The 25841-nt window shown below is 36.8% G+C and overlaps 1 protein-coding gene across 1 annotated transcript in view; it reads right to left on the bottom strand.

The window, feature by feature from the left end:
* Positions 1 to 7001: 7001 nt before the first annotated feature.
* The window catches only part of RAD51B (DNA repair (Rad51) family protein), a 56594-nt gene continuing 37754 nt past the window's right edge, over positions 7002 to 25841 (bottom strand). Inside the window, exons 7-11 of the mRNA XM_089982763.1 lie at positions 8233 to 8298; positions 8035 to 8126; positions 7842 to 7961; positions 7563 to 7706; positions 7002 to 7461 (exon numbers count right to left, since the gene is read on the bottom strand). Coding sequence (XP_089838889.1) covers positions 8296 to 8298 — 3 coding nt within the window. The 3' untranslated portion in view covers positions 7002 to 7461; positions 7563 to 7706; positions 7842 to 7961; positions 8035 to 8126; positions 8233 to 8295. The remainder of the gene's footprint in view (positions 7462 to 7562; positions 7707 to 7841; positions 7962 to 8034; positions 8127 to 8232; positions 8299 to 25841) is intronic.

Genomic DNA, 25841 nt, shown 5'->3' with positions numbered 1-25841 from the left:
CACTACAAGGAGAAAGGAAAAAAGGTTAAGGTTTTAAAGGAAAAAGAGTTAAAGTTCTAAAGAAAAACAAAAAAACAAAATAAAGAACAATCAATAACTTTATATACAAATAAATAAAAAAACAAAGGTAAGGAGGTTCACAACACATGTTTGCGAAAGTCAAAACACACATAGACCGACATTCGTCTATAATTTATTTGAGTTTTTAGTTAAAGGAGGTTTGCATGGTACTTACGCAAAGGTCATAATGTTCGCAAATATGTGATGTGAACCAAAAATCAATCAGACATTTGTAGGCGTACGTCCTGACTTTAAGCATGTTTTTAATTAAAGAATATAAGCATGATGTCTCAACAAATATTAGAACTGCTACAAATGTATGGAGCAAATCTCAACTAGAACTTCTAAATTCTAGAAGGTTCGTTCTTACCAGGGTTGTTCGAAGGTCCACATATTTCACATTTCACATGAAAATCTCCTTTGATAGCAAACCACAACTCATATTAGTGGTGTTTCAATTGTCAGGAAGCATGTTAGTGATGTGGAGGCATCACAACTACCTACAGTTCAAGAAAATGAGAACTGTTCTCCATCTATTATAGGGCAGAAGGTAGATGAGGATGTTGTCGTGAAAGGCACTGTTGAAATTCTTTTGGAAAAGACTAGAAATATCTGAAGGGTATATCTCTAATACAACAAAACACAAAAACAACAAACAGAAAATAAAGAACATAGCAGCACTGGAAATGAAATTGCAACATATTTTTACTTTTTAACTCTCTTTTCCTCTACATCAGATAACGTAGGTAAAGAAACCTATTTTAAAAAAAAATAGCATAAAGATAGGAGCAACAATTACTCCGCTACCCACTCACAAAACCACTACATTCGGGGGGGGGGGGGGGTTAACTTTACTAAACGTGAACATAGGATGCTCTCATCCACTACGTTCATCACTTGAACATTAACCAACATTGACTCTAACTTGAAATGAACACAGGATGCTCTCATCCACTACATCCATTACTTGAACATTAACCAACATTTCTCCCCCTTAATGTGAAAGTCCCTGCACACCCATAGATTCTTTGAACACCATAAATTTTGAGGATAACAGGGCTTTTGTGAGACCATCAACAACTTGTTCATTTGTAGAGTATTGCTTCAATACCACTTCACATTTTTCAACTGCATCTCTTATGAAATGATATCTAAGCTCGATGTGCTTTGTTTTACTATGAAAGACAGGTTTTTTTGCAATAAAAATAGTAGACTTATTATCACAGTAAAGCTTAGTTGAAAATTTATGTTCCACATGCAGATCTTTCAAAACATGCTTCATCCAAATTGCTTGACAAGTAGCAGCTGTGGCAGCAATATATTTTGCTTCTGAAGATGATATAGCTATTGAATTTTGCTTCTTTGAACACCATGACACAACGCCTGAACCAAATCTGAACACAAAACCACTTGTGCTTTTTCGATCGTCCACAAAACATGCCCAATCACTGTCAGTATATCTAGTTAAATTAAAATTAGTAACATGCTTGTAAAAAATTACATAGTTAGTTGTTGCTCGAATATAACAAGGAATCCTTTTTGCTGCACCTAGATGTTGCACAGATGGATTGTGCATAAATCTTGAGATCAAGCTTACTGAAAACATAATGTCTGGCTGAGTATGTGTTAAATACATCATTCCACCGACCAAGCTTCTAAAATACCTTTCATTTTCTCTTGCCATTCCATCTTCCAAACTCAAATTTTCATTGGAATTCATAGGAGTTGCACAAACTTTGCAATTCAACATTTTAGATTTTTTGAAAAGATCCAATGCATACCTCTCTTGAGAGATAAAAACCCTTTCATCAGTTTGCACAACATGGAGGCCAAGAAAGAAATATAACAACCTCAAATCCGACATTTTAAACTCCTTCATCATACTATCTTTAAATTTTGCAATAATTTTAGAGGAAGAACTAGTGTAGATAATATCATCTACATAAACATTGACTACAAGCAACTCTTTCTCATTCACTTTGACATAGAGTGTAGGTTCACTGTCAATACTTTGAAAATCATTTTGATAAAAAAATTTATCAAGGCGACTATACCAAGCACGAGGAGCTTGTTTTACCCCATATAGGGCCTTTTTTTAATTTGTAAACTTTTTCTTCTTTTACTTTAACAACAAACCCAGGTGGTTGGCCAACATACATATCTTCATTCAGAAAACCATTTAAGAATGCAGCTTTAACGTTAAATTGATAAACCTTCCATTTAAGTTGAGCTGCAATTTCAAGAACCATTCTAACTATTTCAAATCTTGCGACAAGTAAAAAAGTTTCAGTAAAATCAATTCCATGTTTTTGTACAAATCCTCTAGCAAATAACCTTGCTTTGTACTTTTCAAATTTCCATCAGCATTACACTTTACCCTATAGACCCATTTTACTCCAATTGATTCATTTTAGAGTGGCAAATTAGAAAGCTCCCATGTGTCCTTCTTCTAAATGACCTCAATTTCTTCTCTCATTGCATTTGTCTAATTTTTATTTGCACATGCTTCATCATACGATGATGGTTCTACTGCAACAAAAGCGAAAGCACATTTATAGATATCTTCCAAGGAGCGTACCTTTTGGGAAGAATCTCATCATCAAGGGTGCACTCAATGTTTTCTATATTTTGATCTTTTGAAAATTCATCTTCCATGCTTGATGCTTTTGAAGGTGATGCTACATTAGTATCAAAATGATTTGATTGTACTACAACTTCATCAATTTGCAACTTCAAGTTTTCATTCTTAGCCCATTCCCAAGACGCTTTCTCATCAAAAATGACATCCTGTCGTATAATCAACTTTTTAATAGTAGGATTATAAAGATGATACCCTTTAGTCTCACTACTATAGCCAACAAAATTATAATTTTCACTCTTTTTATTTAACTTTGTTCTATCAGAAGAATCAATCAAAGCATATGCTACATATCCAAACACTTTCAGCATACTTACATTTGGTTTCTGATTCCACCAAGCCTCATATGGAGTTTTGTTTTGAATTGCCTTTGTTGGAGAAATATTAAGAATATGCATTGTTGTATTAATGGCTTCTGCCTAAAATTTGTTAGGCAACTATTTTTTACTCAACATGTTGCATGCCATTTCCACCACTGTATGATTTTTTCTTTCAGCCACTCTGTTTTGTTGTGGGGTTTTTTTTACTGTTAACTATGACAAATACCATGGTTTTTGCAAAATAAACCAAACTCGTTAGATAAAAATTCTCCCCCTCTATCTGTGAGCAGTATTTTTATAGTTTTCCCTCCTTCATTTTTCACAAGAGACTTAGAACTCCTTAAATCTATCAATTGTATGAGATTTATGAGTAAGAAAGTACACCCAACTCATTTTAGTGAGGTCGTTAGTAAATAGCAAAAAATATTTGCTATCATTTAATAAAGGAGTTCTCATGGGGCCACAAATGTCAGCATGAACTAATTCAAGCGGTTGCTTAGCTCTCCATGCCTTCCCAACTAAGAATGATGATTGGTGTTGTTTACCATAAACACGCCCTTCATACACCTCATTTGTGCAATCAATGGCTGGTAAACCAAACACCATATTTTTCTGATGTAAAAGTTTTAAACCATTAAAATAAAGATGTTCATACCTCATATGCCATAGCTTAGATTGATCAAGAGCATTTGCCATAAAGGTGCAGTTATCTATCTTGATTGTTTCAAGGGAAAACATTTTATTTTGGACCATGTTAATTTTTACAAGAACTACACCATTCTTATTTTTAATTTCACAGACATCATTTTCAAATAAAAAAGTGTAGCCTTTTGGAACCAATTGCCCCACACTAAGTAAATTCTGAGCTAAACTAGGAACATAGTACAGATCTTGGATGAGTCGTTCTATACCTGATTTTGTTTTGATAGCAACTGCTCATTTGCCATTGACATCCACTTTATTATTGTCCCCGAGCCACACATTAAGTTTCACGATCTTATCAATATTTTTGAAAAGACTTCTATCACCGGTTATATGGTTACTACAACCACTGTCTACAAACCACATTTTACTTTTGCAACTATTAGCATTCATATATGCAAGAAACAAATTTTCATTTTTATCTACAAAATTTGCTTGTTGCTTTGCCTTTTCAAAACATTTGGCTTCAATATGACGAAACTTCTTCAAAAATAACATTGCTTTCCTCTAAAACTCTTATTTTGATTACCTTTTTCTATTGCATCACTCCTTTGAAAAGTATCATAAAATCTTTCTCAACCTCTACCCCATTCATAAATAGTTCTTCTAAAACCTCCTCGGCCTCGGCCTCTTCCTTCACTCCTTTGATCACCATTGTTGTTCTTTTCTTTTAAAATTTCTACCTTAGTTTGAAAAGCCTATTCCACCATTTTTTCTGATGACTTATTTATACGTTGTTCATGTGCTAAAAGAGACCCCATTAGTTCATCAATATAGTACACAGACAAGTCCTTGAAATCTTCAATCACAGTAATAACATGGTCAAATTTAGAAGGGAGACACCTCAAAACTTTTTCAACTAGCTTTTGATCATTTAAGACTTCACCAAAAGTCTTTATTTGATTCACAATAGTGGAGAGCCTAGAAAAGAAATTTTGAATAGAGTCACCAGTTTTCATAGAAAATGTCTCAAACTCTTTTCGTAAAGTTTGAAGTTTAACCACTGTGATCTTCTTATCCCCATAAATTTTTTTCTTCAAGAGTAGTCAGACTTCATTTGACTTTGTAGCACCAACAATTGTCGAAAAGATGGTCTCAGATACAACCTATTGTAATACTAACAATGCCTTTGCGTCCTTTCTTCAAGCTTCTTTTGCATCAAATTTTTTTGTCGATTTTTCTGCTGCCTTAGTTCCTTCAACATCTGCATAACCATTCTTAATCAACTCCCAAAGGTCTTGTAAGATGAAAAAAGTCTTCATTTTAATATTCTAAAATTCATAATTCTCACAATTAAAAATTGGTACTAACGATTGGGATACGTTGAGGGTATTGGAGTTATTTGTTATACCAGTTTGCAACTTTGTTTCACTTAGAGATTATCCTTCCAAACTCCAAGTCTACAGGAACTCCTTGCTTCAGCAATGTTCTCTCACTATGTTTTGTAACGTCCAACTTTGATTGCAACCTGGCTCTAATACCACAATTTGAAGGATATATCTACAATAGAACACAACACAAAAACAACAACTAGAAAATAGAGAATACAACATCACTGAAAACGAAATTGCAATAGATTTTTACTTTTTAACTCTCTTTCCTCTATATCAGATAACATAGGTAAAGAAACCTATTTAAAAGAAAAAATAGCATAAAGATAGGAGCAATAACTACTCCATTACCGACTCACAAAACCACTACATTCATTTTTTTAACTTTACTAAAAACAAACCCCTACTTTTGAGGACTCTAACTTGACGTCAACATAGGATGCTCTCATCCACTACGTTCATCACTTGAACATTAACCAACATTGACTCTAACTTGACATGAACATAGGATGCTCTCATCCACTGCACCCATTACTTGAACATTAACCAACAATATCTCCAACGAGGGTATGGTGGAGCATGATGTTTGTACGCAAGCCCAGCATATACAGACAGAGGTTGAGGTAGTAGATGGTTCTGAATGGGAAACTGATGTGAGGCCGATGAGTAACAAGAAAGTATCTGAGAAAAGGAAGCCAGGACGATCTAGAAAGGGGAGTGTGGTTTGCACCCCAGATATGATGAATCTTCGGCCTCGAGGCGAAATCCAGCCAATAAAGACATTATCATGGAACTTGAGAGGGTTTGCAAAACCTTCCGCTCATAGAGAGTTACAAAACTCTATTCGCTCTTATAGAACAGAGATGATGTTCATTATCGAGCCTATGATTTCCTTCTCAAGGTTTAAAGCTCTTAAATTCAGGTATACTGATTTTAGTTTGGCGCATGATGTTATTTCCGAGTTTGATCGCATGTATATTATTCTGGGAGACATTCATGTTAATGATGACTTTATATGGTGATCGAAAGAGTAATAAGAATTTTATGGTTGCTGGAATTTACTTAAGTAAATATGGGCATCGGATGCATCAATCCCATGCTCTGTTGGATGTTATGAAGAGTTATCTGAAACCCTGAGTTGTGATTAGACTTTAATTGTGTCCTGAATGCTTTTGAAAAAATTGCCCTTCTCCCTAATATCCACATTTTCAATCAGTTTCAAGAATTTATTTCTGCTGCTGGTTTATTTGAGATTGAAAATCCCAATGTTAGGTTCACTTGGACAAATAACCAAAAGGGTAGATTTAATGTGAAGTGAAAGTTGGACAGGTGCTTTGTTAACTACCAATGGTTTAATGATGTGGGTAAGAAGAGTTTGTTGAAGGCCTTCCGTAATTCAGTTGTTGACCATTGTATGATTCTGTTTGACACGGATTCTAAGAAAAAATACCCTTTTAAATTTTATTTGTGGTCGTTGTCTGAACCGGAATACATGGACATTATTTACTAATGTTAATTCTACCCAATATAGCTGCCCTATGATTCATATCATGAATAAGCTTAATGAGGTGGAAGTCAAATTGTCTATGAAGAAAATTAGAGTGGGTAAATTTGATGACAGGTTGGGTGCGTTGAGAGAGAAGCTCCATGTGGTGCAGCAAAAGGTCGACTGTCCTAATCCGGATTTTGCAGATCGAAATTGCTCTTAAAAACCAGTTGGAGAAAGTCTAGATTCAGGAGGAATCTCACTGGAGAAAAAAATCTAGTATCCAGGTTTGCTTGTGTGAAGGGTAAAAATATCCTAAAAAGTCGAGAACCAAGATTAGGAGATTTTGGCAAATTGCAAGGTATTTTCGAAATTGCACCATTTTACTAAGACAGTACAGTCATTTTCTGAAATAAAAAGCTATTAAGGCAGTTTTTTCTGATACATGACACACAAGCCAATAAGGAAGTCGTGCAATAGTTATGTTCCATCTCCGATACATGACATTGTACACTGAAAATGCCAGAAGCCAGGTATCAAAGCCCATTGCACAAGTAATTGAAATTACATAGGTGTACAAGTTAATACATACACCATCATTATTAAGGGAGCTGGTAAACAGACAATCAGATATACATTGATGTAATCCGATTTGGATGTTACTGATTCCGAATTGGTTATTTATTTACCAAATCTGACTAAACAATTTGGAATTGGTTGGATATCCTACACAAATCCAAACTGTTGGCATCTCTACATTATGTGTTTCATCTATGCAACAACCACTAGAAGGCACATTAAATGATCACCAACCTTTCTCACCCGAATGTTCAAAAATTTTACGTCATGGACAGACCCTCATGATGAGTTCTGGAAAGAACAATAATTGTTTTCATAATGGAAAACCATCAGGAAGACCATCACCTGCACATTCATCAGAATAGTTCAATCAAATACTCAGTACAATGAGAAATATGTAAATAAGACATGAGTTTATGACAGTATCTGAGACAGGAAGGTCAAACCTTGACAGCGGATTGAATTTATCTCACTGCCTGATATTTCAATGCCATCATCATTCAGTAAAGAAATTCCAGATGAAGTTATGACGAATGGAAATGATAATGGGGGAGAAATTGGGGATTTTGCCACCTTAATAAATCTCTGGCCTGCATGAATATTTCACATTGAGTGAACTTTGTGAAAAACATTATAATTTCCAAAAGAATACGACACTCTTTCTGGTAGTATATAGATTCAAGCTGCCACCAATATAAGATAAATTCACAATGAAAAGCATTAACCTGAATGCATTTCGAAAACAAGACGAACATTAACAGCATGAGCCCAGTGGATTCCTAATGCTGGAATTAAATGAGATTCATATCTCTCTGTATTTCTGACAAGCTCATCTTTTCTGTCCACTGCATTTTATAAATAAAGTCAAAATAAAGCTTTCGGAGTAACTCCTTTAGTACAGAAAGATAACTGTTAAACCTTGGAAAGAATAATTCCATGCATGATCACTGCTCACTGCCCTCACTTGGTTGGTCACCACAATGGGAACTCTTGACAGCTCTGAAAGTGATCTAGAAAAAGTATCACAAAAGTTTGTTACTGTGTGGACTGATTTCCATCTGGTGGAATGGATGTTCCAATAGATGTTATGGACTAACATCACTTTGCTCTTCTTACTTGAGAAATGAAACATGCCAGCCAAGTGCATCTCGTCTAGGAGCTTTTGCCTGCATCTCGTATTCACTAAAATAAACAACACTATTTAAGTAAATTCACATAAAACAAATTGCTTGGGTTTCACATGAACAGATGACAAGTACAATACAACTCTTTATGAAGAATGAAAGACATTCCTTTAATAAACTAAAAAGACAGAAATTGCACCTTTAATTTAACTAAAAACAATAATGATACTAATAATGAAGAAAAAGAACATACACAGTGCTAGATGAAAGTGGCCGTACAATGTCTATACTAGTCACATTTGTATATCTTGAAGTAAAATCCTCATGTTTCATCTGCTAAACATCTCATGGGTTATTACAAGTTTCTAACTGTTTCCATGTATTGCAGCACAATCTAGTGTAAGAAGTAACTCAGATATCCTCTGTTTGTTGCTTCTCACCATACAATTCAGTGGTTTCTTCAGTTTCACTATTTCAAAATAAACCTTTATACAACTTTACGTGCACAACTAATGTATCTTGACTTTTGTCAACTCTCTACACAACTGAAAAAGGACTTCTTTGGATTTTGAAACACAAAGGAGGTCAGTTGCCCTTATAACTGTTTCACATGTACAGAGATGCTCTCACCAGAGAAGATCTGTGACTTGACTGATCTCTGTGTGCACATCATAAGTTCTCATGTGTTTCTCACTCATCGACTGGTTTTTGGAAGCATGCAAATAAATAATTCATAATGTTTCCACTCTCAAGTCAATAGTATCTTCAAATCCTTTATTAACTCCTTAATAGTGACGATGATACCATGTAGATGTCACTTTCTTTCTAGTGATATGCCTTTAATTCATATGGACAGTGTAACTGTCAACCAATTTTCAGAGTGCAGTCATGTTGATCAAACTTGCCATAGTTTTATCAATGAACATTTCGATGATGGCCAAAAGAGGCATACCAACATACACTAGCTTATTGAGTTGCACCATTCTATGGAGGACATAATTCTTGTCGCTTGACTAGTGTGGCCAGAAAAGAATGCCCTTACTATCATTTTGGACAACTTTGCTCAACCATTAAAGAGCCTGATAAGCACAGTTCAAACAAATATGGATTAAAATAGGAATCAAGACGGATCTTTATGAAGGGATCATTGTAAAGTCGGGATCGAATAAAGAAGAAAATTCTAAGGGAGATTATCAGAAAATCCAGATCAATGTTGTCAAATATAACAACTTTCACAAGAAAGACAACAGAGACTGGAAACCAAAGTGTGAAAGAAAGGATCAAGAACAGAACCAGATTCAACTAGACAGACTAATCTGAAATCTGCAGAGCAAAATAGACAGTCAGGGCATAAACAGTACAAGAAAACACACACACACACACACACACACACATTGAAGCCCTTACTACTGTTGATATTCAGAACAGCTAATACTGCTAGAGACCAAATCCATGCTTTGCTTGATCCTAGTGCTTGCAGTAAAAGCCCTCAAGCTGCATGCACTCATTCATATTATTGGTATTGTGGTTGGACCATTGGAATAAGTGAATCATGAAACTTCCATTATTGGTCAGGCAAATACCATCCATTATTCTTTAAAGTCACTCTCATACAAGTAAAATGATAACATACAGTTTTGCTTCTTGACAAACAAGTTTTCTAGCCATTTGGTTCTCATATCATATGAACAACCATACAACCTATTTTGAGAGCTCAAGAATATTGACTAAAGTCATCTTGAATTTTGTCTATAAAACATTCTTACTGGAACACTGTATTGAAATCACTTGAACCCAACTTGTAATTTTATCATCCAGAGAGAATGATCAAAGAATCCTTAAGAAGGAGCAACATGGTGGAAGAACCAAGCATAAGCAACAACATAATGCTGATTTTGTAAATAATTAGGTCAACCTAGAGCTTTTCAACTGATGACATTATGTGTTAGTTAACTATATTGATTTGACATGCTTTAGACTTTTAGCTCATAATCAACAGTCCATAATTTCATACCTACAGCATTTTGTAGAATATAACATAATTGTGCATCTTTTTATGTATCTTTCTATTTGCTTATATAAATATAAAATATATACAGAGAGAGAGATCCTACCCAAAGAATTGGTCACTCATTAGGACCCTTCAAAAATAATAATTTTAGGTTTTTTTACTTGATCAAAACCAGTAGATCTGTTCACAACAGTTTACTTGGTAGAAAACATGTACTAGATCAGGTATTTGTGTGCTCAGATATGTCTTTGAGAGAGATAAAAAAATCAAATACTGTTCTTGTACTAAAAATTGAGATAAAATATTCAAGTTATTTCATTAAATGGATTCAATCCAAGGCATGTCTTTTAGTAAATAAGACAAACATGTCTACCAGTTCAGATCAAGGATGAAACACCTGAAACTATGATTCTCAAAGGGTCCTAAGGACTGACCTTATATTTAGGGGAATGATGATCTCTCTCTCTCTCTCTCTCTCTCTCTCTCTCTCTCTCTATATATATATATATATATATATATATATATAGAGAGAGAGAGAGAGAGAGAGTAATGTGCTCCTTAGGCCCTCTTTTCACGTTAGGTCCCTTCAAAAATCATAGTTTTTAGTATTTTTTCTCACATCTAACACCATAGATGTGATCTATAGGTTTTGTTTAGTGGGAACCGACTTTTGGATTGCCAAAATCTGACTTGTATACAGGTTTTTCTGGTGATCCAAAAATCAATGGCTATAAAGGCATCAAATTTTCCCGGCTCATAAAAATACATTTTTTCGTTGAAAAAACATGATCCAAGAGTTGATTCCTACTAAATCGAGCACGATAAACACATCTAACATTCAAATCTATCATAAAACACTTCAAAACGAGAAAAGGGGGCCTAATATGTTCAGCTCTCTCTCTCTCTCTCTCTCTCTCTCTCTCTCTCTCTCTATATATATATATATATATATATATATATATATATATATATACACACGGTTTGGAGTATCATCAAACCCCCAAAAAATCGGGCATGCCAATCACTCGCCATGTGTAGCATAAAAAGGAATTTAGCAGTGGTCATTGACTGCCGCTAAAGCTTTGGGAGGACATCTTTTGTGCACGCACTGCTGATCGCACACGTGATTAGTGGTGCGCACGCGTCTGATTTTGGTCTCTGATTTTTTTGGGGTTCGATGATACACCCCACTACAACAACAACTACGCCTTCATCCCAAAACAATTGGGGTCGGTGATATGAACCAAAAAAGAAAATCATTCTGGGTCTTCCACATGAATCCTTCTCCTCCAATCATTTCTATCCAATGCCATGTCCTCGGTGATGTTCAAAGCATTCATATCCTTTCCTATCACCTCCATCCATGTCTTCCTAGGCCTACCCCGACCTCTTTTAACTAATATATTTTCCCATTTTTCCATCCTTCTAACTCGAGCATCATTAGGCCTTCGCCGAATATGTCCAAACCACCGTAAACGATTCTCTCTCATCTTATTTTCAAGGGGCGCAACACCTACCTTCTTACGTATCAACTCGTTCTGAATTTTATCTTTTATTGTATTTTCACACATCCATCTCAGCATACGCATCTCAGCTACACTCATTTTTTGAATATGATGTCTCTTGGCAGCCCAACATTCCGTGCCATATAATAAAGTGGGCCTAATAGTCGTCCTATAAAACTTTCCCTTCAACCGCAATGGCATTCTACGATCGCACAACACTTCAGTTGCACTCTTCCATTTCATCCACCCAACCTTTATCCTATGATTTACATCTCCATCAATTTCTCCATACTTTTGAATGATAGATCCCAAATATTTGAAACAATCATCCACCAGTATTTCTTGCTCACCAAGCTTGACTACACTCCCATCACTACTTCGTTGCTTACTAAACCGACATTCCATGTATTATGTCTTACTCTTACTCAACTTAAAACCTCTTGCTTCTAATGTTTGTCTCCATAATTCTAACTTAGCATTAACCCTAGCTCTAGACTCATCAATCAAAACAATATCATCAGCAAACAACATACACCACGGCACATTTTCTTGAATTGATCTCGTAAGCTCATCCATCACTATAGCAAATAGGAAAGGGCTTAAAGCAGATCCTTGATGTAACCCAACCGTTATAGGAAAATTGGTTGTCACCCCTCCACAAGTGCGGACATTGGTTACTACTCTTTCATACATATCTTTAATTATACTAATGTACTTGAGAGAAACACCTTTTTTCATCATTGTCCACCAGAGAACGTCCCTAGGTACTCTATCGTATGCCTTCTCCAAATCAATAAAAACCATATGCAAATCTTTTTTCCTCTCTCTATTTCTCTCAATAAGTTGTCTAAGAATATGTATAGCTTCCATAGTTGATCTTCCAGGCATAAAACCAAATTGATTCTCCGATATCGTGATTCATGACAACCTTCCTCAACCTAGACTCAATCACCCTCTCTCAAAGTTTCATAGTATGACTCATGAGTTTTATACCACGATAGTTTGTGCAATCTTGTATATCACCCTTATTCTTATATAGAGGCACCAAAGTACTCTTCCTCCACTCATTAGGCATCTTATTTGTCCGCCAAATCTTGTTAAAAAGATTTGTCAATCATTCTAAACCTTTCTCTCCCAAGCATTTCCAAGCCTCGATAGGTATACCATCTGGGCCAACTGCCCTTCCTGATTTCATTTTCTTCAAAGCCTCTGCAATTTCTTTCTTTTGAATCTTGCACATAAAGTCGCGATTCATCTCATGAAAAGGAATGGAGTGTTAAAATATGTATATATATATATATACATACGTATATATATAAGTATATATATACATATATGTATATATATACATTTTTCCATTTCTTAAAATACCCAATAGGGGTATTCTTGTAAAACCACATGTACCCTTTTTCTCTTTTTCTCTTTTACTTTTTTGCTTTTTTCCTTTTTTTTCTTTTCTCTTTTTTCTTTTTTATTTTCTCCTTTTTGTAAGACCACAAGGGCCCCACACATGTAGTCGTTGGGGCCCCAACGACTACATGGGAGCCCCTTGTGGTCCCTTCCTTTGCACTCCCTCCTCTATAAATAGAGGAGGTCTCTCCTCTTGTAAGGCATGGGTTTTTCAGCCCTCTCTTTCTTTCTTCAATAATATTCAACTTATGACTTTAAGTGATTTTCTACTTTTGTGAGTTTTGTGGGTACACCTCTAGTGTTTGTGTTCTTGGCTCTTGGTGTCACTCTTAAAGAGTGTTTTTGCTATATTGGTGCTTCTGCCTCTTTTCATTACATGGTATCAGAGCTCGGTTGGTGATTGGGCTTCTCTTTGTTATCTTGGGACGTGTACCTCTCAAGCTTTTGAAGAAAGGAAGAATATTTGGTGCCGATGGAACGTGATTCTAAAGTTGAGCTTTCTTTTAAGCTCAATGGGTCCAACTATCTTATGTGGGCTTCCGCTATGGAAAATCATCTAAGAGGTAAGAAACTTTGGGGTTTTGTTATGGGAACTACTCCCAAACCCTCTCTTGTTCTCACTAAAATCGAAAATGATGTTGAAAAAGCTTTAGATGGCGATGAGCGCATCAAAGCTATCAATGACCATCAATCCAAAGTTGAGGATTGGGAGAGTAACCATACCAAAATTTTGGCATGGTTTATGAACAATGTGACCTTAAAAATTGTGCTAATATTGCCAAATTTAGAAGGGCCAATGAGGTTTGGTTTTTCCTTAAGGGTATGTATAGCCAAAAGGATCTTGCTCGACAATTTTTTTGTCAAGAAAAAATCTGTTCCACCAAACAAATGGATATGAGTGTCCGGGATTACTTTAGCTCTCTAACCCCTCTTTGGGATGAACTTGCTCTTCTTGAGCCCAAATGGGTGGCCCCGGAAGATATTGAGTTAAGAAGGGAACAAATAGAAAAGGAGCATTTTTTTCAATTTCTTCATGGTCTTCGACCGGAATTTGAACAAGTTAGGGCATCCCTTATCCATAGAAGCAAAGCCTTACCCATAGAAGACGCCCTTGCCGAAATATGCCAAGAAGAAACTCGACTTGGCCTAAGCATTAAGAGTGATGAAGTTTTGGCCGTTACTAGGCCCGGATTAAATGTAAAAGCATATAGACCTCCTCACTTTAACAAAAACAATGGGCCTAGAAAGGGAGTGATATGTCATTATTGTAATGAACCGGGATACATTAGACCGGTTTGTCCCAAACTTAAGGGAAAAGTAGCCGCGGTTGGAGAAAATTCTCCAAAGAAGGAAGAAGAAAGTGTCAAAGAGGGAGATATCAAAGAAACTCTTAATCATATCTCCGAAGTTCTCCAACATCTTCTCAAGATGTCTTCTTCAACATCCAGAGCCGCCATCGCCTATTCTTCATCACCTCCAGGTATGTGGATACTAGACTCCGGTGCTTTTTTTCATATGACATCTCGTAAAAACTCTCTTTCAAATGTTTTTTTCCGAACCCATATCCTCTTATGTCTCAACGGCCGATGGAACATCTTTGAAAATTGAAAGTATTGGAACACTTGATTTTAAAAATTCTCAAAACTTTTTCGTTCTTAAAGTAAGAATCGTTCCAAAAATTAATCTAAATCTTTTTTCCGTTTCCCAAATCACCGATCATGGATGCCAAGTCTCTTTCTCACCTAAAGATTGCACCGTGCAGGATCTCCAGTCAGGGAAGCTGATTGGGAAGGCCATAGAAGGGGTGATCTCTATTTTTTGGATTTTTTGACTCTTCCATCTAAGTCATCTTGCAATCTTGTAAAAGACAAAAGTATTGGAATTTGGCATGAGAGACTTGGTCATCCAAATTTTGTAAAAATGTCTCTTTTTCCTTTTTTGAACAATACTTGTAAAGACAATCACATGGCTTGTAAAGATTGCATTTTGGGGAAATCTAAAGCTACTCCGTTTCCTCAAAGAAGTTACTTCACCACTCGACCTTTTGAACTTGTTTATTCCGATGTATGGGGACCTTCCCCTATTTTGTCTAAAGGAGGTTTTTCGTACTATGTGGTCTTTATTGATGACTTCACTCGATTTACATGGATTTACTTCCTAAGTCGCAAATCCGAAGTGTTCTCCTTCTTTAAAGAATTTCATGCGATGGTTAAAAATCAATTCTTGGGAAACTTATCTATTCTTAGGTCCGATTTAAGAGGCGAATACATGTCCAATGATTTTCAAAGTTATTTAAAAGAAAACGGAATTTGTCATCAACGTTCTTGTCCCAACACTCCGCAACAAAATGGTCTTGCGGAAAGAAAACATAGGCACATAATAGAAACCACAAGAACGTTATTAATTTCAAAAAATATTCCAAAATCCTTTTGGGCCGAAGCGGTTCTAACTTCAACATACCTTATCAATAGAACCCCTTCATCTTCTTTGAAAAATCTCTCTCCATTTGAAAAACTTTACAATATGTCTCCCGATTATAAAAGACTAAGAATTTTTTGATGTAAATGCTTTGTTCTAACTCACAAAAATGATAAACTTTCTCCTAGGGCTATTGAATGCATTTTCTTAGGATATGGCGAAAAACAAAAAGGGTATCGATGTTTTGACATACTCAAAAACAAACTTTATATCTCAAAGGATGTCACATTCCTAGAAGAAGAAAATGGTTTTTCGCACCAACCAAATGAAAACATTGATTATTCCTTCTTATTTGACTTGTTGCCTCAAGAAAACATCATAGATGATCATATTGATCCTAGTGAACATCTCATTGAAGATCATTTTGAACATCCAAATGATGATCAAAATTTAGAAGAAAATATGTCAAGACAAATACAAGTCTACTCTAGAAGAAATAAAAGAAATCCACCTTGTGCCCTTGAAAAATTCTCTCAAAGTGAGTCAATCGAAGAAACCTCTCAAAGAAGATCAAATCGTATTTCAAAAGTACCAAATAGATTTGTTTCTTATTATTCTTTTTCTCCCAACTATCGAGCATGTCTACTTGCTCTTCACTCCTTTCATGAACCATCTCACTACAATGATGCTAAACAATATGCTCATTGGAATGAAGCTATGGAACTAGAACTTAATGCTCTTAAAAATGCACAAACTTGGGAAATCATTGATCCTCCCAATGGCAAGAAACCCATTGGATGTAGATGGGTTTTTAAAGTAAAAACTAAGTGTGATGGTTCATTGGAAAGATATAAGGCTAGGTTAGTGGCCAAGGGATATGCCCAAGAGTATGGGATAGATTATGATGAAACCTTTGCCCCTGTTGCTCGAATGACTAGTGTTAGAGCTCTTATTGTAATAGCCTCTGCTAAAAAATGGCCTATTTTTCAATTAGATGTCAAAAATGCCTTTTTAAATGGAAATTTAAATGAAGAAGTTTACATGGAACCACCTCCGGGTATGAATTTAAATGGTAAAATTTTGAAATTGAAAAAGGCTTTATATGGACTTAAGCAAGCTCCTAAAGCTTGGTATGATAAGTTTAGTAGTGTTTTAATCAATTTAGGATTTACTTCTTGCTATACTGACACTGCTCTTTTTGTTAAGAAAACAGGTAATCTCATCGTTATTCTTCTATTATATGTTGATGATATGATCATCTCTGAGAATGACAAAAGGGGGGTAAATGATGTAAAGTCTATGTTAAAAGAAACATTTGATATGTCTGACCTTGGATTCTTGAGATATTTCTTAGGAATTGAAGTGGCATACTCCCCACGAGGATACATTTTATCTCAGATGAAATTGGCAGCAGACATTTGTACCAAATCTGGAATATCTGATGAAAAGAAGGTTGAGACTCCCGAAGTTATCAATGCAAAACTAAGACTTGAGGATGGTGTTCTTCTTGAGGATCCAACTCCCTATCATCAATTAATTGGATCTCTCACTTATCCATCACCCGTCCAGACATAGCTCATGCAGTTCATGCTGCAAGCCAGTTTCAGCACGCACCTACTACAATTCATATGGCAGCTGTAATGAGAATTGTGTGATACATCAAAAATACCATATCCAAGGGACTCTTCTTATCCTCTTCCTCATCTCTTGAATTAACTGTTTTTACTTATGCTGACTGAGGAGGAAATCCCAATGATCGTATCTCAACTACTGGTCTTTGCATTTTTTTAGGTGAATCTCTCATCTCGTGGAGATGTAAGAAGCAGCAAAAGGTCTCACTATCATCCACTGAAGCTGAATATCGAGCTATGGCAATGATGACAATGGAAATCGTGTGGCTCAGAGGACTCCTTGGTGACATGGGTGTCCTCATTTCCTCACCCACCAAGCTCTGTTGTGATAACAAAAGTGTGATCTACATTGCAAGCAATCATACGTTTCACGAACGGACCAAGCATATCGAGATGGATTGCCACTACGTTCGAGATGAGTACCTCAGAGGAACTATCACATTACCATACGTCACTTCAGAATATGAACTAACTGACTTCTTCACCAAAGCGCTCACAACTCCACGATTTATGTTTCTTCTTAGCAAACTTTCAGTCTTCTCCCCGTAAAGTTTGAGGGGGCGTGTTAAAATATGTATATATATATATACATATACTTATATATATATACATACGTATATATATAAGTATATATATATACATATATGTATATATATACATTTTTCCATTTCTTAAAATACCCAATAGGGGTATTCTTGTAAAACCACATGTACCCTTTTTCTTTTTTACTTTTTTGCTTTTTTCCTTTTTTTCTTTTCTCTTTTTTCTTTTTTCTTTTTTATTTTCTCCTTTTTGTAAGACCACAAGGGCCCCACACATGTAGTCGTTGGGGCCCCAACGGTCAGATTTCTGACTATTGGGGCTCCCAACGACTACATGGGAGCCCCTTGTGGTCCCTTCCTTTGCACTCCCTCCTCTATAAATAGAGGAGGTCTCTCCTCTTGTAAGGCATGGGTTTTTCACCCCTCTCTTTCTTTCTTCAATAATATTCAACTTATGACTTTAAGTCATTTTCTACTTTTGTGAGTTTTGTGGGTACACCTCTAGTGTTTGTGTTCTTGGCTCTTGGTGTCACTCTTAAAGAGTGCTTTTGCTATATTGGTGCTTCCGCCTCTTTTCATTACATGGAGAAGTCTCCAAGATCCTGAGCATGACTTTCATTAAATAGCTTATCAAAATAATATTTTCATCTCTCCCTGATCTCCTTATCTTTGACTAAAACCCTTTGTGTTTCATCTTTGATACATCTAACCATACCCAGATCCCTCGATTTCCTATCTCTCATTTTTGCAAGCCTATAAATATCCTTCTCGCCATCTTTGGTATCCAACTTATCATAAACCTCCTTATATACCTTATCCCTCGCGTTCCGAACTACTTTTTTAGCTTCCTTCTTTGCTATCATATACTTCTTCAAATTCTCATTATCATGACTCTTAGATTTCTATAACATTCTCTTTTAACTTTAATAGCTAATTTGACATCCTCGTTCCACCACGATCTATCATTACCTAACGGTGCACCGCCTTTAGACCCATCCAATACCTCCTTAGCCACCTTTCTCATGCCACCCGCTATCTTATTCCACATTGATTCTGAATCCTCCTCGAGACACCAATCAGCTTCCTTAACTACCTGCTCTACAAACATTCTTTGTTTAGCTCCTTTCAGTGCCCACCACTTAATTCTAGGATCTATCCTATGTCTAGTATTTTTGCGACATTGTTTAATTCTAAGATCTAAAATTAAGACTCTATGTTGTGTAGCTACACTTTCTCCCGGTAAAAACTTACAATCGATGCAACAACCCCTATCTCTCTTTATAAGTAGAAAAAAATCTATCTGACTCGTATTAACCCCACTTTTAAATGTTACTAGGTGAGACTCTCTCTTCCTAAACCAAGTGTTTGTTAAGATCATATCATAGGACAAACCAAAATCTAAAATTCTTTCTCCACTTTCGTTTCTTTCTCCTATACCATAACCTCCATGGATACTCTCAAATCCATCCCTACTAATGCCTACATGCTCATTAAGGTCACCGCCGATGAAAAGCCTTTCTCCATAAGATATCCCTTGTACTACTCCATCTAAATCTTCCCAAAATTGACGCTTAATGGAATCATCTAAACCTACTTGAGGTGCATAAACACTAATAATATTAATAATATCCGTACCTAATACTAATTTAATAAGTAAAATCCTATCACCCTTCCTACGGACCTCAACTACATTATCTATAAACTCACGACTCATAACAATCCCTACTTCATTCCTATTCATATTTATTCCTATATACCAAATCTTATATCCCCAAGGTTCTATCACTTTTGCTTTCTCACCTACCCATTTGGTCTCTTGTAGAGATAAAATATCAATCTTTCTCCTAAACATAACATCTACTAACTCTACCAACTTACCAGTTAAAGACCCTATATTCCAAGTGGCTAAACTAAATTTATGGTCTTGGACTAACTTCTTTACCCCCACCCGTCCAACAAAGTGAGGGAACCCTTGCTTATTTGACACCACACCCAGGCGCCGGTGTGACACGTCGCTTCCGGGCGACGACCTAGCAACCCTTGCCCATTTATCACTGCCTCTGGGCCTATAGAGTACAACGCTTCGCTCAGTAGGGAACACCCCAACGAAATTCTCATATTGGTTCATATTCATAGGGTATGACTAAGTTTTTATGCTGGCTGTCACACCCCACTATATATATATATATATATAGAGAGAGAGAGAGAGAGGGATGGTAAACGAGCCGAACAAGGCATGTTCAGGCTCGCTTTGTTTAGCAATAGACTATGCTCATGACTCGGCTCTTGCTGGTATTTATCTAAGCTGAGCTCGGCTTATCCATTAAAGAGATGAGCTGATTTGTGTAAAAAAAAAATCATCTTCGGCCTCAATACTTTATTAGAGGAATGATATTCGTCTTCAATACTTGTTCTCGTTGGTCCATGATCTCTATCAGACTTTCTTTAATAGTTAGGTCTTCTCGAATATCCACATCCTCATATTGAATGACGTGCGATGGATCGTAAATGTATTTTCTTAACATGGATATGTGAAAGATATTGTGAATTTGCGCATATTGAGGAGGTACCGCTACATGGTAAGTTGTCTCACCGATCTGATCTAAGATTTCAAACGGTCTGACGAATCTGGAACTTAGTTTTCCTTTCCTCTCGAAACGAAAAACACTTTTGGTTGGGGACACCTTGACAAACACCTAGTCACTGATCGAGAAAGTGAGTTCTCTATGTCGTTGATCGACATAGCTCTTTTGTCGACTCTGAATGGTCAGTCTTTCCTGTATCATTTGGATTCGTTGAGTGTAATGCTGCAATACCATTGGCAAATTCATCGTTCGTTCGCCAACTTCGTCCCAATAGACAGGCGATCGACAGGGTCTCCTATACAATGCTTCATACGAAGCCATTCTGATGCTAGTGTGGCAATTACTATTGTATGCAAACTCAACCAATATCGCATGTGCATCCCAATCGCCCTTCCAGTCTATCATACATGCTCGAAGTATGTTTTCTAAAGTCTATATTGTTCGTTCGGATTGTCTGTCAGTTTAGGGTTGAAAAGTCATACTAAATTTTAACTTCATACCCAGGGCTTGTTGCAATGGTCCCCAGAACCGAGAGGTGAAACGAGAGTCACGATCAGAGATGATCGAGACCAGTACTCCATGTAGCCTAACAATCTCTCTGACATACAGGTCTGTCAAACTTTTCACTGATTGATTTATACGGATTGGTAATAAATATACATATTTGGTGAGTCTGTCGATGATTAGCCAAATTGCATCGTGTTGCTTCTGGGTTTTTGGCAAGCCCATGATGAAGTCCATTGTGATATCTTCACATTTTCACTGTAGAATTTCTATTTGTTGCATCATTCCACCAGGCCTTTGATTTTCGTTCTTCATCTGCGGACAAGTCAAACATTTTGACACGTACATAGCCACTTCTCACTTCATATTGTTTCACCAGTACTTCTGTTGTAGGTTTTTAAACATTTTCGTGCTTCCAAGATGAATGGTGTATTTGGCTCTACGAGACTCGCCTAGTATCTCTTCCTTCAACTTAGAGTCATTAGGAATCCAAAGACGATCCTTCAACCAAATGTTGTCATCCTCTCTAAGACAAAATGAGGCATCCTTCCGTTGAGCTCGTGCTTTCATCTTATCGTACTGAGAATCTTCTTTTTGTCATGCTATAATCCTGGCGAGAATCTCAGGTTGGACTACCAAAGTGGATAGTTGAAGGGTTCTTGGCTTGTCTGCGAAGATTATTCACACGACAAAATCCTCTATGAGTATCCATCCATTCCTTACAAGGCTAGTGAGAACACCACTAGACTTGCGACTAAGGGCATTGGCTACGACATTTTCCTTTCTCGGACGATAGGAAAGCGTAAAGCTGTAGTTCTTGATTAACTCTAACTAATGACGTTGTCTTATGTTCAATTCTTTTTGTGAGAACAGGTACTTGAGCTCTTGTGATCACTTGAGGCTCTTGTGATCAGTAAACACCTCAAATTGTTCTCCATACAGGTAGTGCCACAAGATCTTCAATGCAAAAACTATTGTTGCTAACTCCAGGTCATGGGTTAGATAGTTTTTCTCATGTATTTTCAATTGACATGATGCATATGCAATGATCTTCCTGTCTTGCATCAGAACAAAACCCAAGCATATCCCTGAGGCATCGGTATAAACTATGGTAAGTCCAATACAGGGGCGGTTGTGAGTTTTTTCTTCAAAACTAGGAAACTCACCTCGCACTTGTCATTTTATTCAAACTTAATTCCTTTTTTAGAAGCTTGGTCATAGGCAAAGCGATTCTCGAGAAGTCTTGGATAAATGACATATAGTATCCGACTAGACCAAGGAAGCTCCGGATATCACAAACATTCTTTTGTTGCTCCCAACTTAATATGACATCTACTTTGGCAGGATCTACAGACACTCCATCTTTCGAAATCACGTGTCGAAGGAACATGACTTCCTCGAGCCAGAATTCACATTTAGAGAATTTAACAAATAATTATTGCCTTCTCAAGATCTCCAAAACAACTCTAAAGTGTTCTCGATATTGTTCCATACTCTCAGAGTACACCAAGATATCGTCGATGAATATTATCACGAAGGTGTCCAAGTATGACTTGAATACCCGGTTCATTAGATCCATAAAGGTTGCAGGTGCATTAGTGAGTTTGAAAGACATTACTACGAACTCACAATGCCCATATCTCGTTCGGAAAGCCATCTTTGAAATATCATTGTTCTTAATTCTAAGTTGATGATATCTTGATCTAAGGTCGATCTTTGAGAACACCTTAACTTTATGCAGTTGATCGAATAAATATTTGATACGGGGTAGGAGGTATTCATTTTTTATGGTGGCATTGTTGAGTATTTTGTAATATATGTACAGTCTCAACGATTCATTTTTCTTTTTCATGAACAAAACTAGTGCTCTCTAGGGCGATACGCTTGGCCGAATGAATCCTTGATCTATTAGCTCATGTAATTGTTTCTTGAGCTCCTCGAGCTTTGCATGCGCCATCCGATATGGTGCCGTAGAAATTTGTGTGATTCCCGACAATAATTTGATGTTGAATTCCACCTCGCGAAGCGGGGAAAGTCATGGCAATTCCTCTATGAACACATCAAGAAATTTCTGGACTACTTCCAAGTCCTCAATCGGTATGGTTGGCTCTGACAAGATAACACTGACCAGGAAGGCAGTGTATCCATTTCGTAGGTACTTTTGTGCCCCTTAACATTAATATAACTCGGCTCTTTAGGAATGGTCTAGAGAGTATGAACACCACTTTAGGGGCATCAGGCTGAGACAAGACAACCTTCCTTTCATGACATAAGACCTTGGCATGATATTTATGCAACCAATCTATACCCAATATGACATCATACTCAATCATATAAGCAGGATCATATCGGCAAGCAGATGCTACTCCTCTAACACCACGTTTAGGTTCGCTATATAGGTTACACAAACCGAGTTGCTCCCAATTGGGTTGTACACTTCTAAGACATTTTTCAGGGCTTCTACATGTACACTCAATTATTTAACAAAATTAATAGCAACAAAGGAGTGGGTGGCACCATAATTAAAAAGCACAAGAGCCGCTTGACTAGCAACTATAATGGTACCTTGAATGAGATCCTTTTTGGTTAACTGCTCGATAGAGGTGGCATAGACCCATCCGACCACCTTCTTATGAGTGTTTGGCTGTTGAGTCTGCTGAGGTTGTGGTGGTCGGGAAGGTTGGGGTCCACCAATGTTTCTCCTTTAATCGTCTACTACCTTGCAGCAGTCACGGATGAAGTGGCCCATCTTGCAGCAATAAAAGCAACCACTTGTCTCACGGGGGCAGAGTTGCCCGCTATGCGGCAAGTTACAGATGGGGCACATGGCGTTGGACTATGGAAGGGGTTGGGGACCACCTTGTGGTCGTTGCTTCTTCGTTGGAGGGACACAATTCTTTCCTCCTTGGTTTCTCTTTTGAAATGGTAGCCTCTGAGCCTGCTCACAATGGAACAATCTTTTGAAATCCCATCGGTCGCAACTGGCTACTTGCTCATAACGCCCTTAGAGTGCTCTCATTCCTCGCTCAGTAGGTTGGTTGCTGCAACAGTGGCAGAAAAAATCGAGGGCATACTGGTCAGGACCCTATAACGGAGTCTTTCCTTTAACCCCCGAATGACCTTGCTTGCCCACTCATGATCGTCTGTAAATAGGTTGGGGCAATATCGTTCCAGGTTTTGAAACTTGGTGATGCAATCCACCAGACTTGAGTTCTCCTGGTATAACTCTAGAAATTCAATCTTTTGCATAGAGGGGAAAGTAGTTCTCAATGAAGGCTCCCCGGAATGTTTCCCAGGGGATGACTTCCATATTAGGAAAACAGACTCTTCAAATCGTGTCTCACCATTTTCTGGCATTATCCTTTAACCGATAAGTGCCAAAGACCATCTTTTTCTCTTTCGACACAGACAGTACCCGGAAGGCTCATTTTGTTTCCTCAATCCAGCTCTCGGGGAGCTTTGGGTCGGCCTTTCCTATGAAGGTTAGAGGGTCTAGTTTTAAAAACTTTTCATAAGTGACTGCTCTAATGATGACTTGCCCCTGCGGGTGCAACATTATCCTATTGGGCACGCACTTGGCTCCTGAGGGTTGTGGCCATAGTATTGATGGTATCCATGACGAATCTTCTTTGTTCGGCCAATTCGTCAGGAGATTCGCAATTGGTTTGTCGAGTCACCCTTGATGCAAATCAAAGGATGGCTAAATCAGGATTTGATAACACATTAAAATACCAGAAGTAAGCGTATTTATATTATATATCTATAAGTGTTATACAAAAACTTAGCATTGCTGGTCTATTTTGCAAAAAAGGGGAAATTCGGCTAACATGAGTCTAATAACTCCAAAACCAAAATAAAAACTACATTTGTCCCACCCTTCTCCTAACTACAACTCGAGAACTGCTTGAGGTAGTCTCTCATTTTATCTGTGTGCCTTGCCTTGTGCAGAGGGGAGTGGGGCAAAACGGGAGTGTAAGGAGGTGTTTTCAGCGTGTAAAAAGGTGAGTCTGGTGCAACCAAGGTATAGACTGGTGAGTTTAATGTAGCCGGAGTATAGAATGGTGAGTCCAGTTAGGCAATCCGCAAAGACCGCTCAAGCAACGATACACCGAACATTTGGTGAACGATCGAAAATGCCAAAAGCTCTAAAAATATGAAATCTCCAAAAATGCAGAGAAATAGGGTAAACCACCAATAAATATTAAATGCTGAGCAGAAAATATTGCATACACTAACATATCCATCTCACTAAATTTGGTTACTGCAAAACATAGATTAAATATTTTAAATAGTACTTTTGATTAAAATGACTGAAATGCCCCTTGGTTAAAAATTAAGATTTTTGACTTGCTAAATTCATCTAGTAAATTCCAAAATTCAATAATATCACACCAATATTTTATAAAACTCTTAAAAACATGTTTTTGATCAAAAGTAATATAATTGATTGTTAAATATCTAAAATAGTTTTAAAAATACCAATTTTACCCTTGTTAGCCATAAATGAGTAATTGAGCATTTAAACACCAATAAATGAGATTTAAATGATAGAAACACATTTCTAACTTGAAGATAAAGATGAATTGTTTATTTATTAATAATATCCAAAATTTACAAATTTTACATGATCCATGGTGGATCAGATCTGGAATAGGTTTAAAAAAAGATTTTGAAAGTGTTTTTAATTCATTATTATGCTTTAAAACAGATTTACAAAATCGTTTTTGGTAAATCTTTGCCCGGACGACTAAACCGGAAAATCGGGTAACCCGAAAAGCATAGTTTTGTTTTCCTGCATAATTTTAGATGGTTAAATCTTTGTTTTCAACATGAATGGATGTATATTTGCTTTCTTGCATGTGTTTACATTATGAATCATGTCTCTGCAAATTTATTTTATGCGTTTCATGGTGTTTTCGCATGCTAGCATCTTAAACTAGTTATTTTGTGCAAAAAAATTGTGATCTATTTTGAAAGTTTCGATTCCAAGGCATG

This window comes from Nuphar pumila, chromosome 12 (genome assembly GCF_984573655.1).
Source record: "Nuphar pumila chromosome 12, dmNupPumi1.hap1.1, whole genome shotgun sequence".
In the NCBI taxonomy this organism is placed as follows: Eukaryota; Viridiplantae; Streptophyta; class Magnoliopsida; order Nymphaeales; family Nymphaeaceae; genus Nuphar; species Nuphar pumila.
This window is presented reverse-complemented; position numbering and strand designations above follow the sequence as displayed.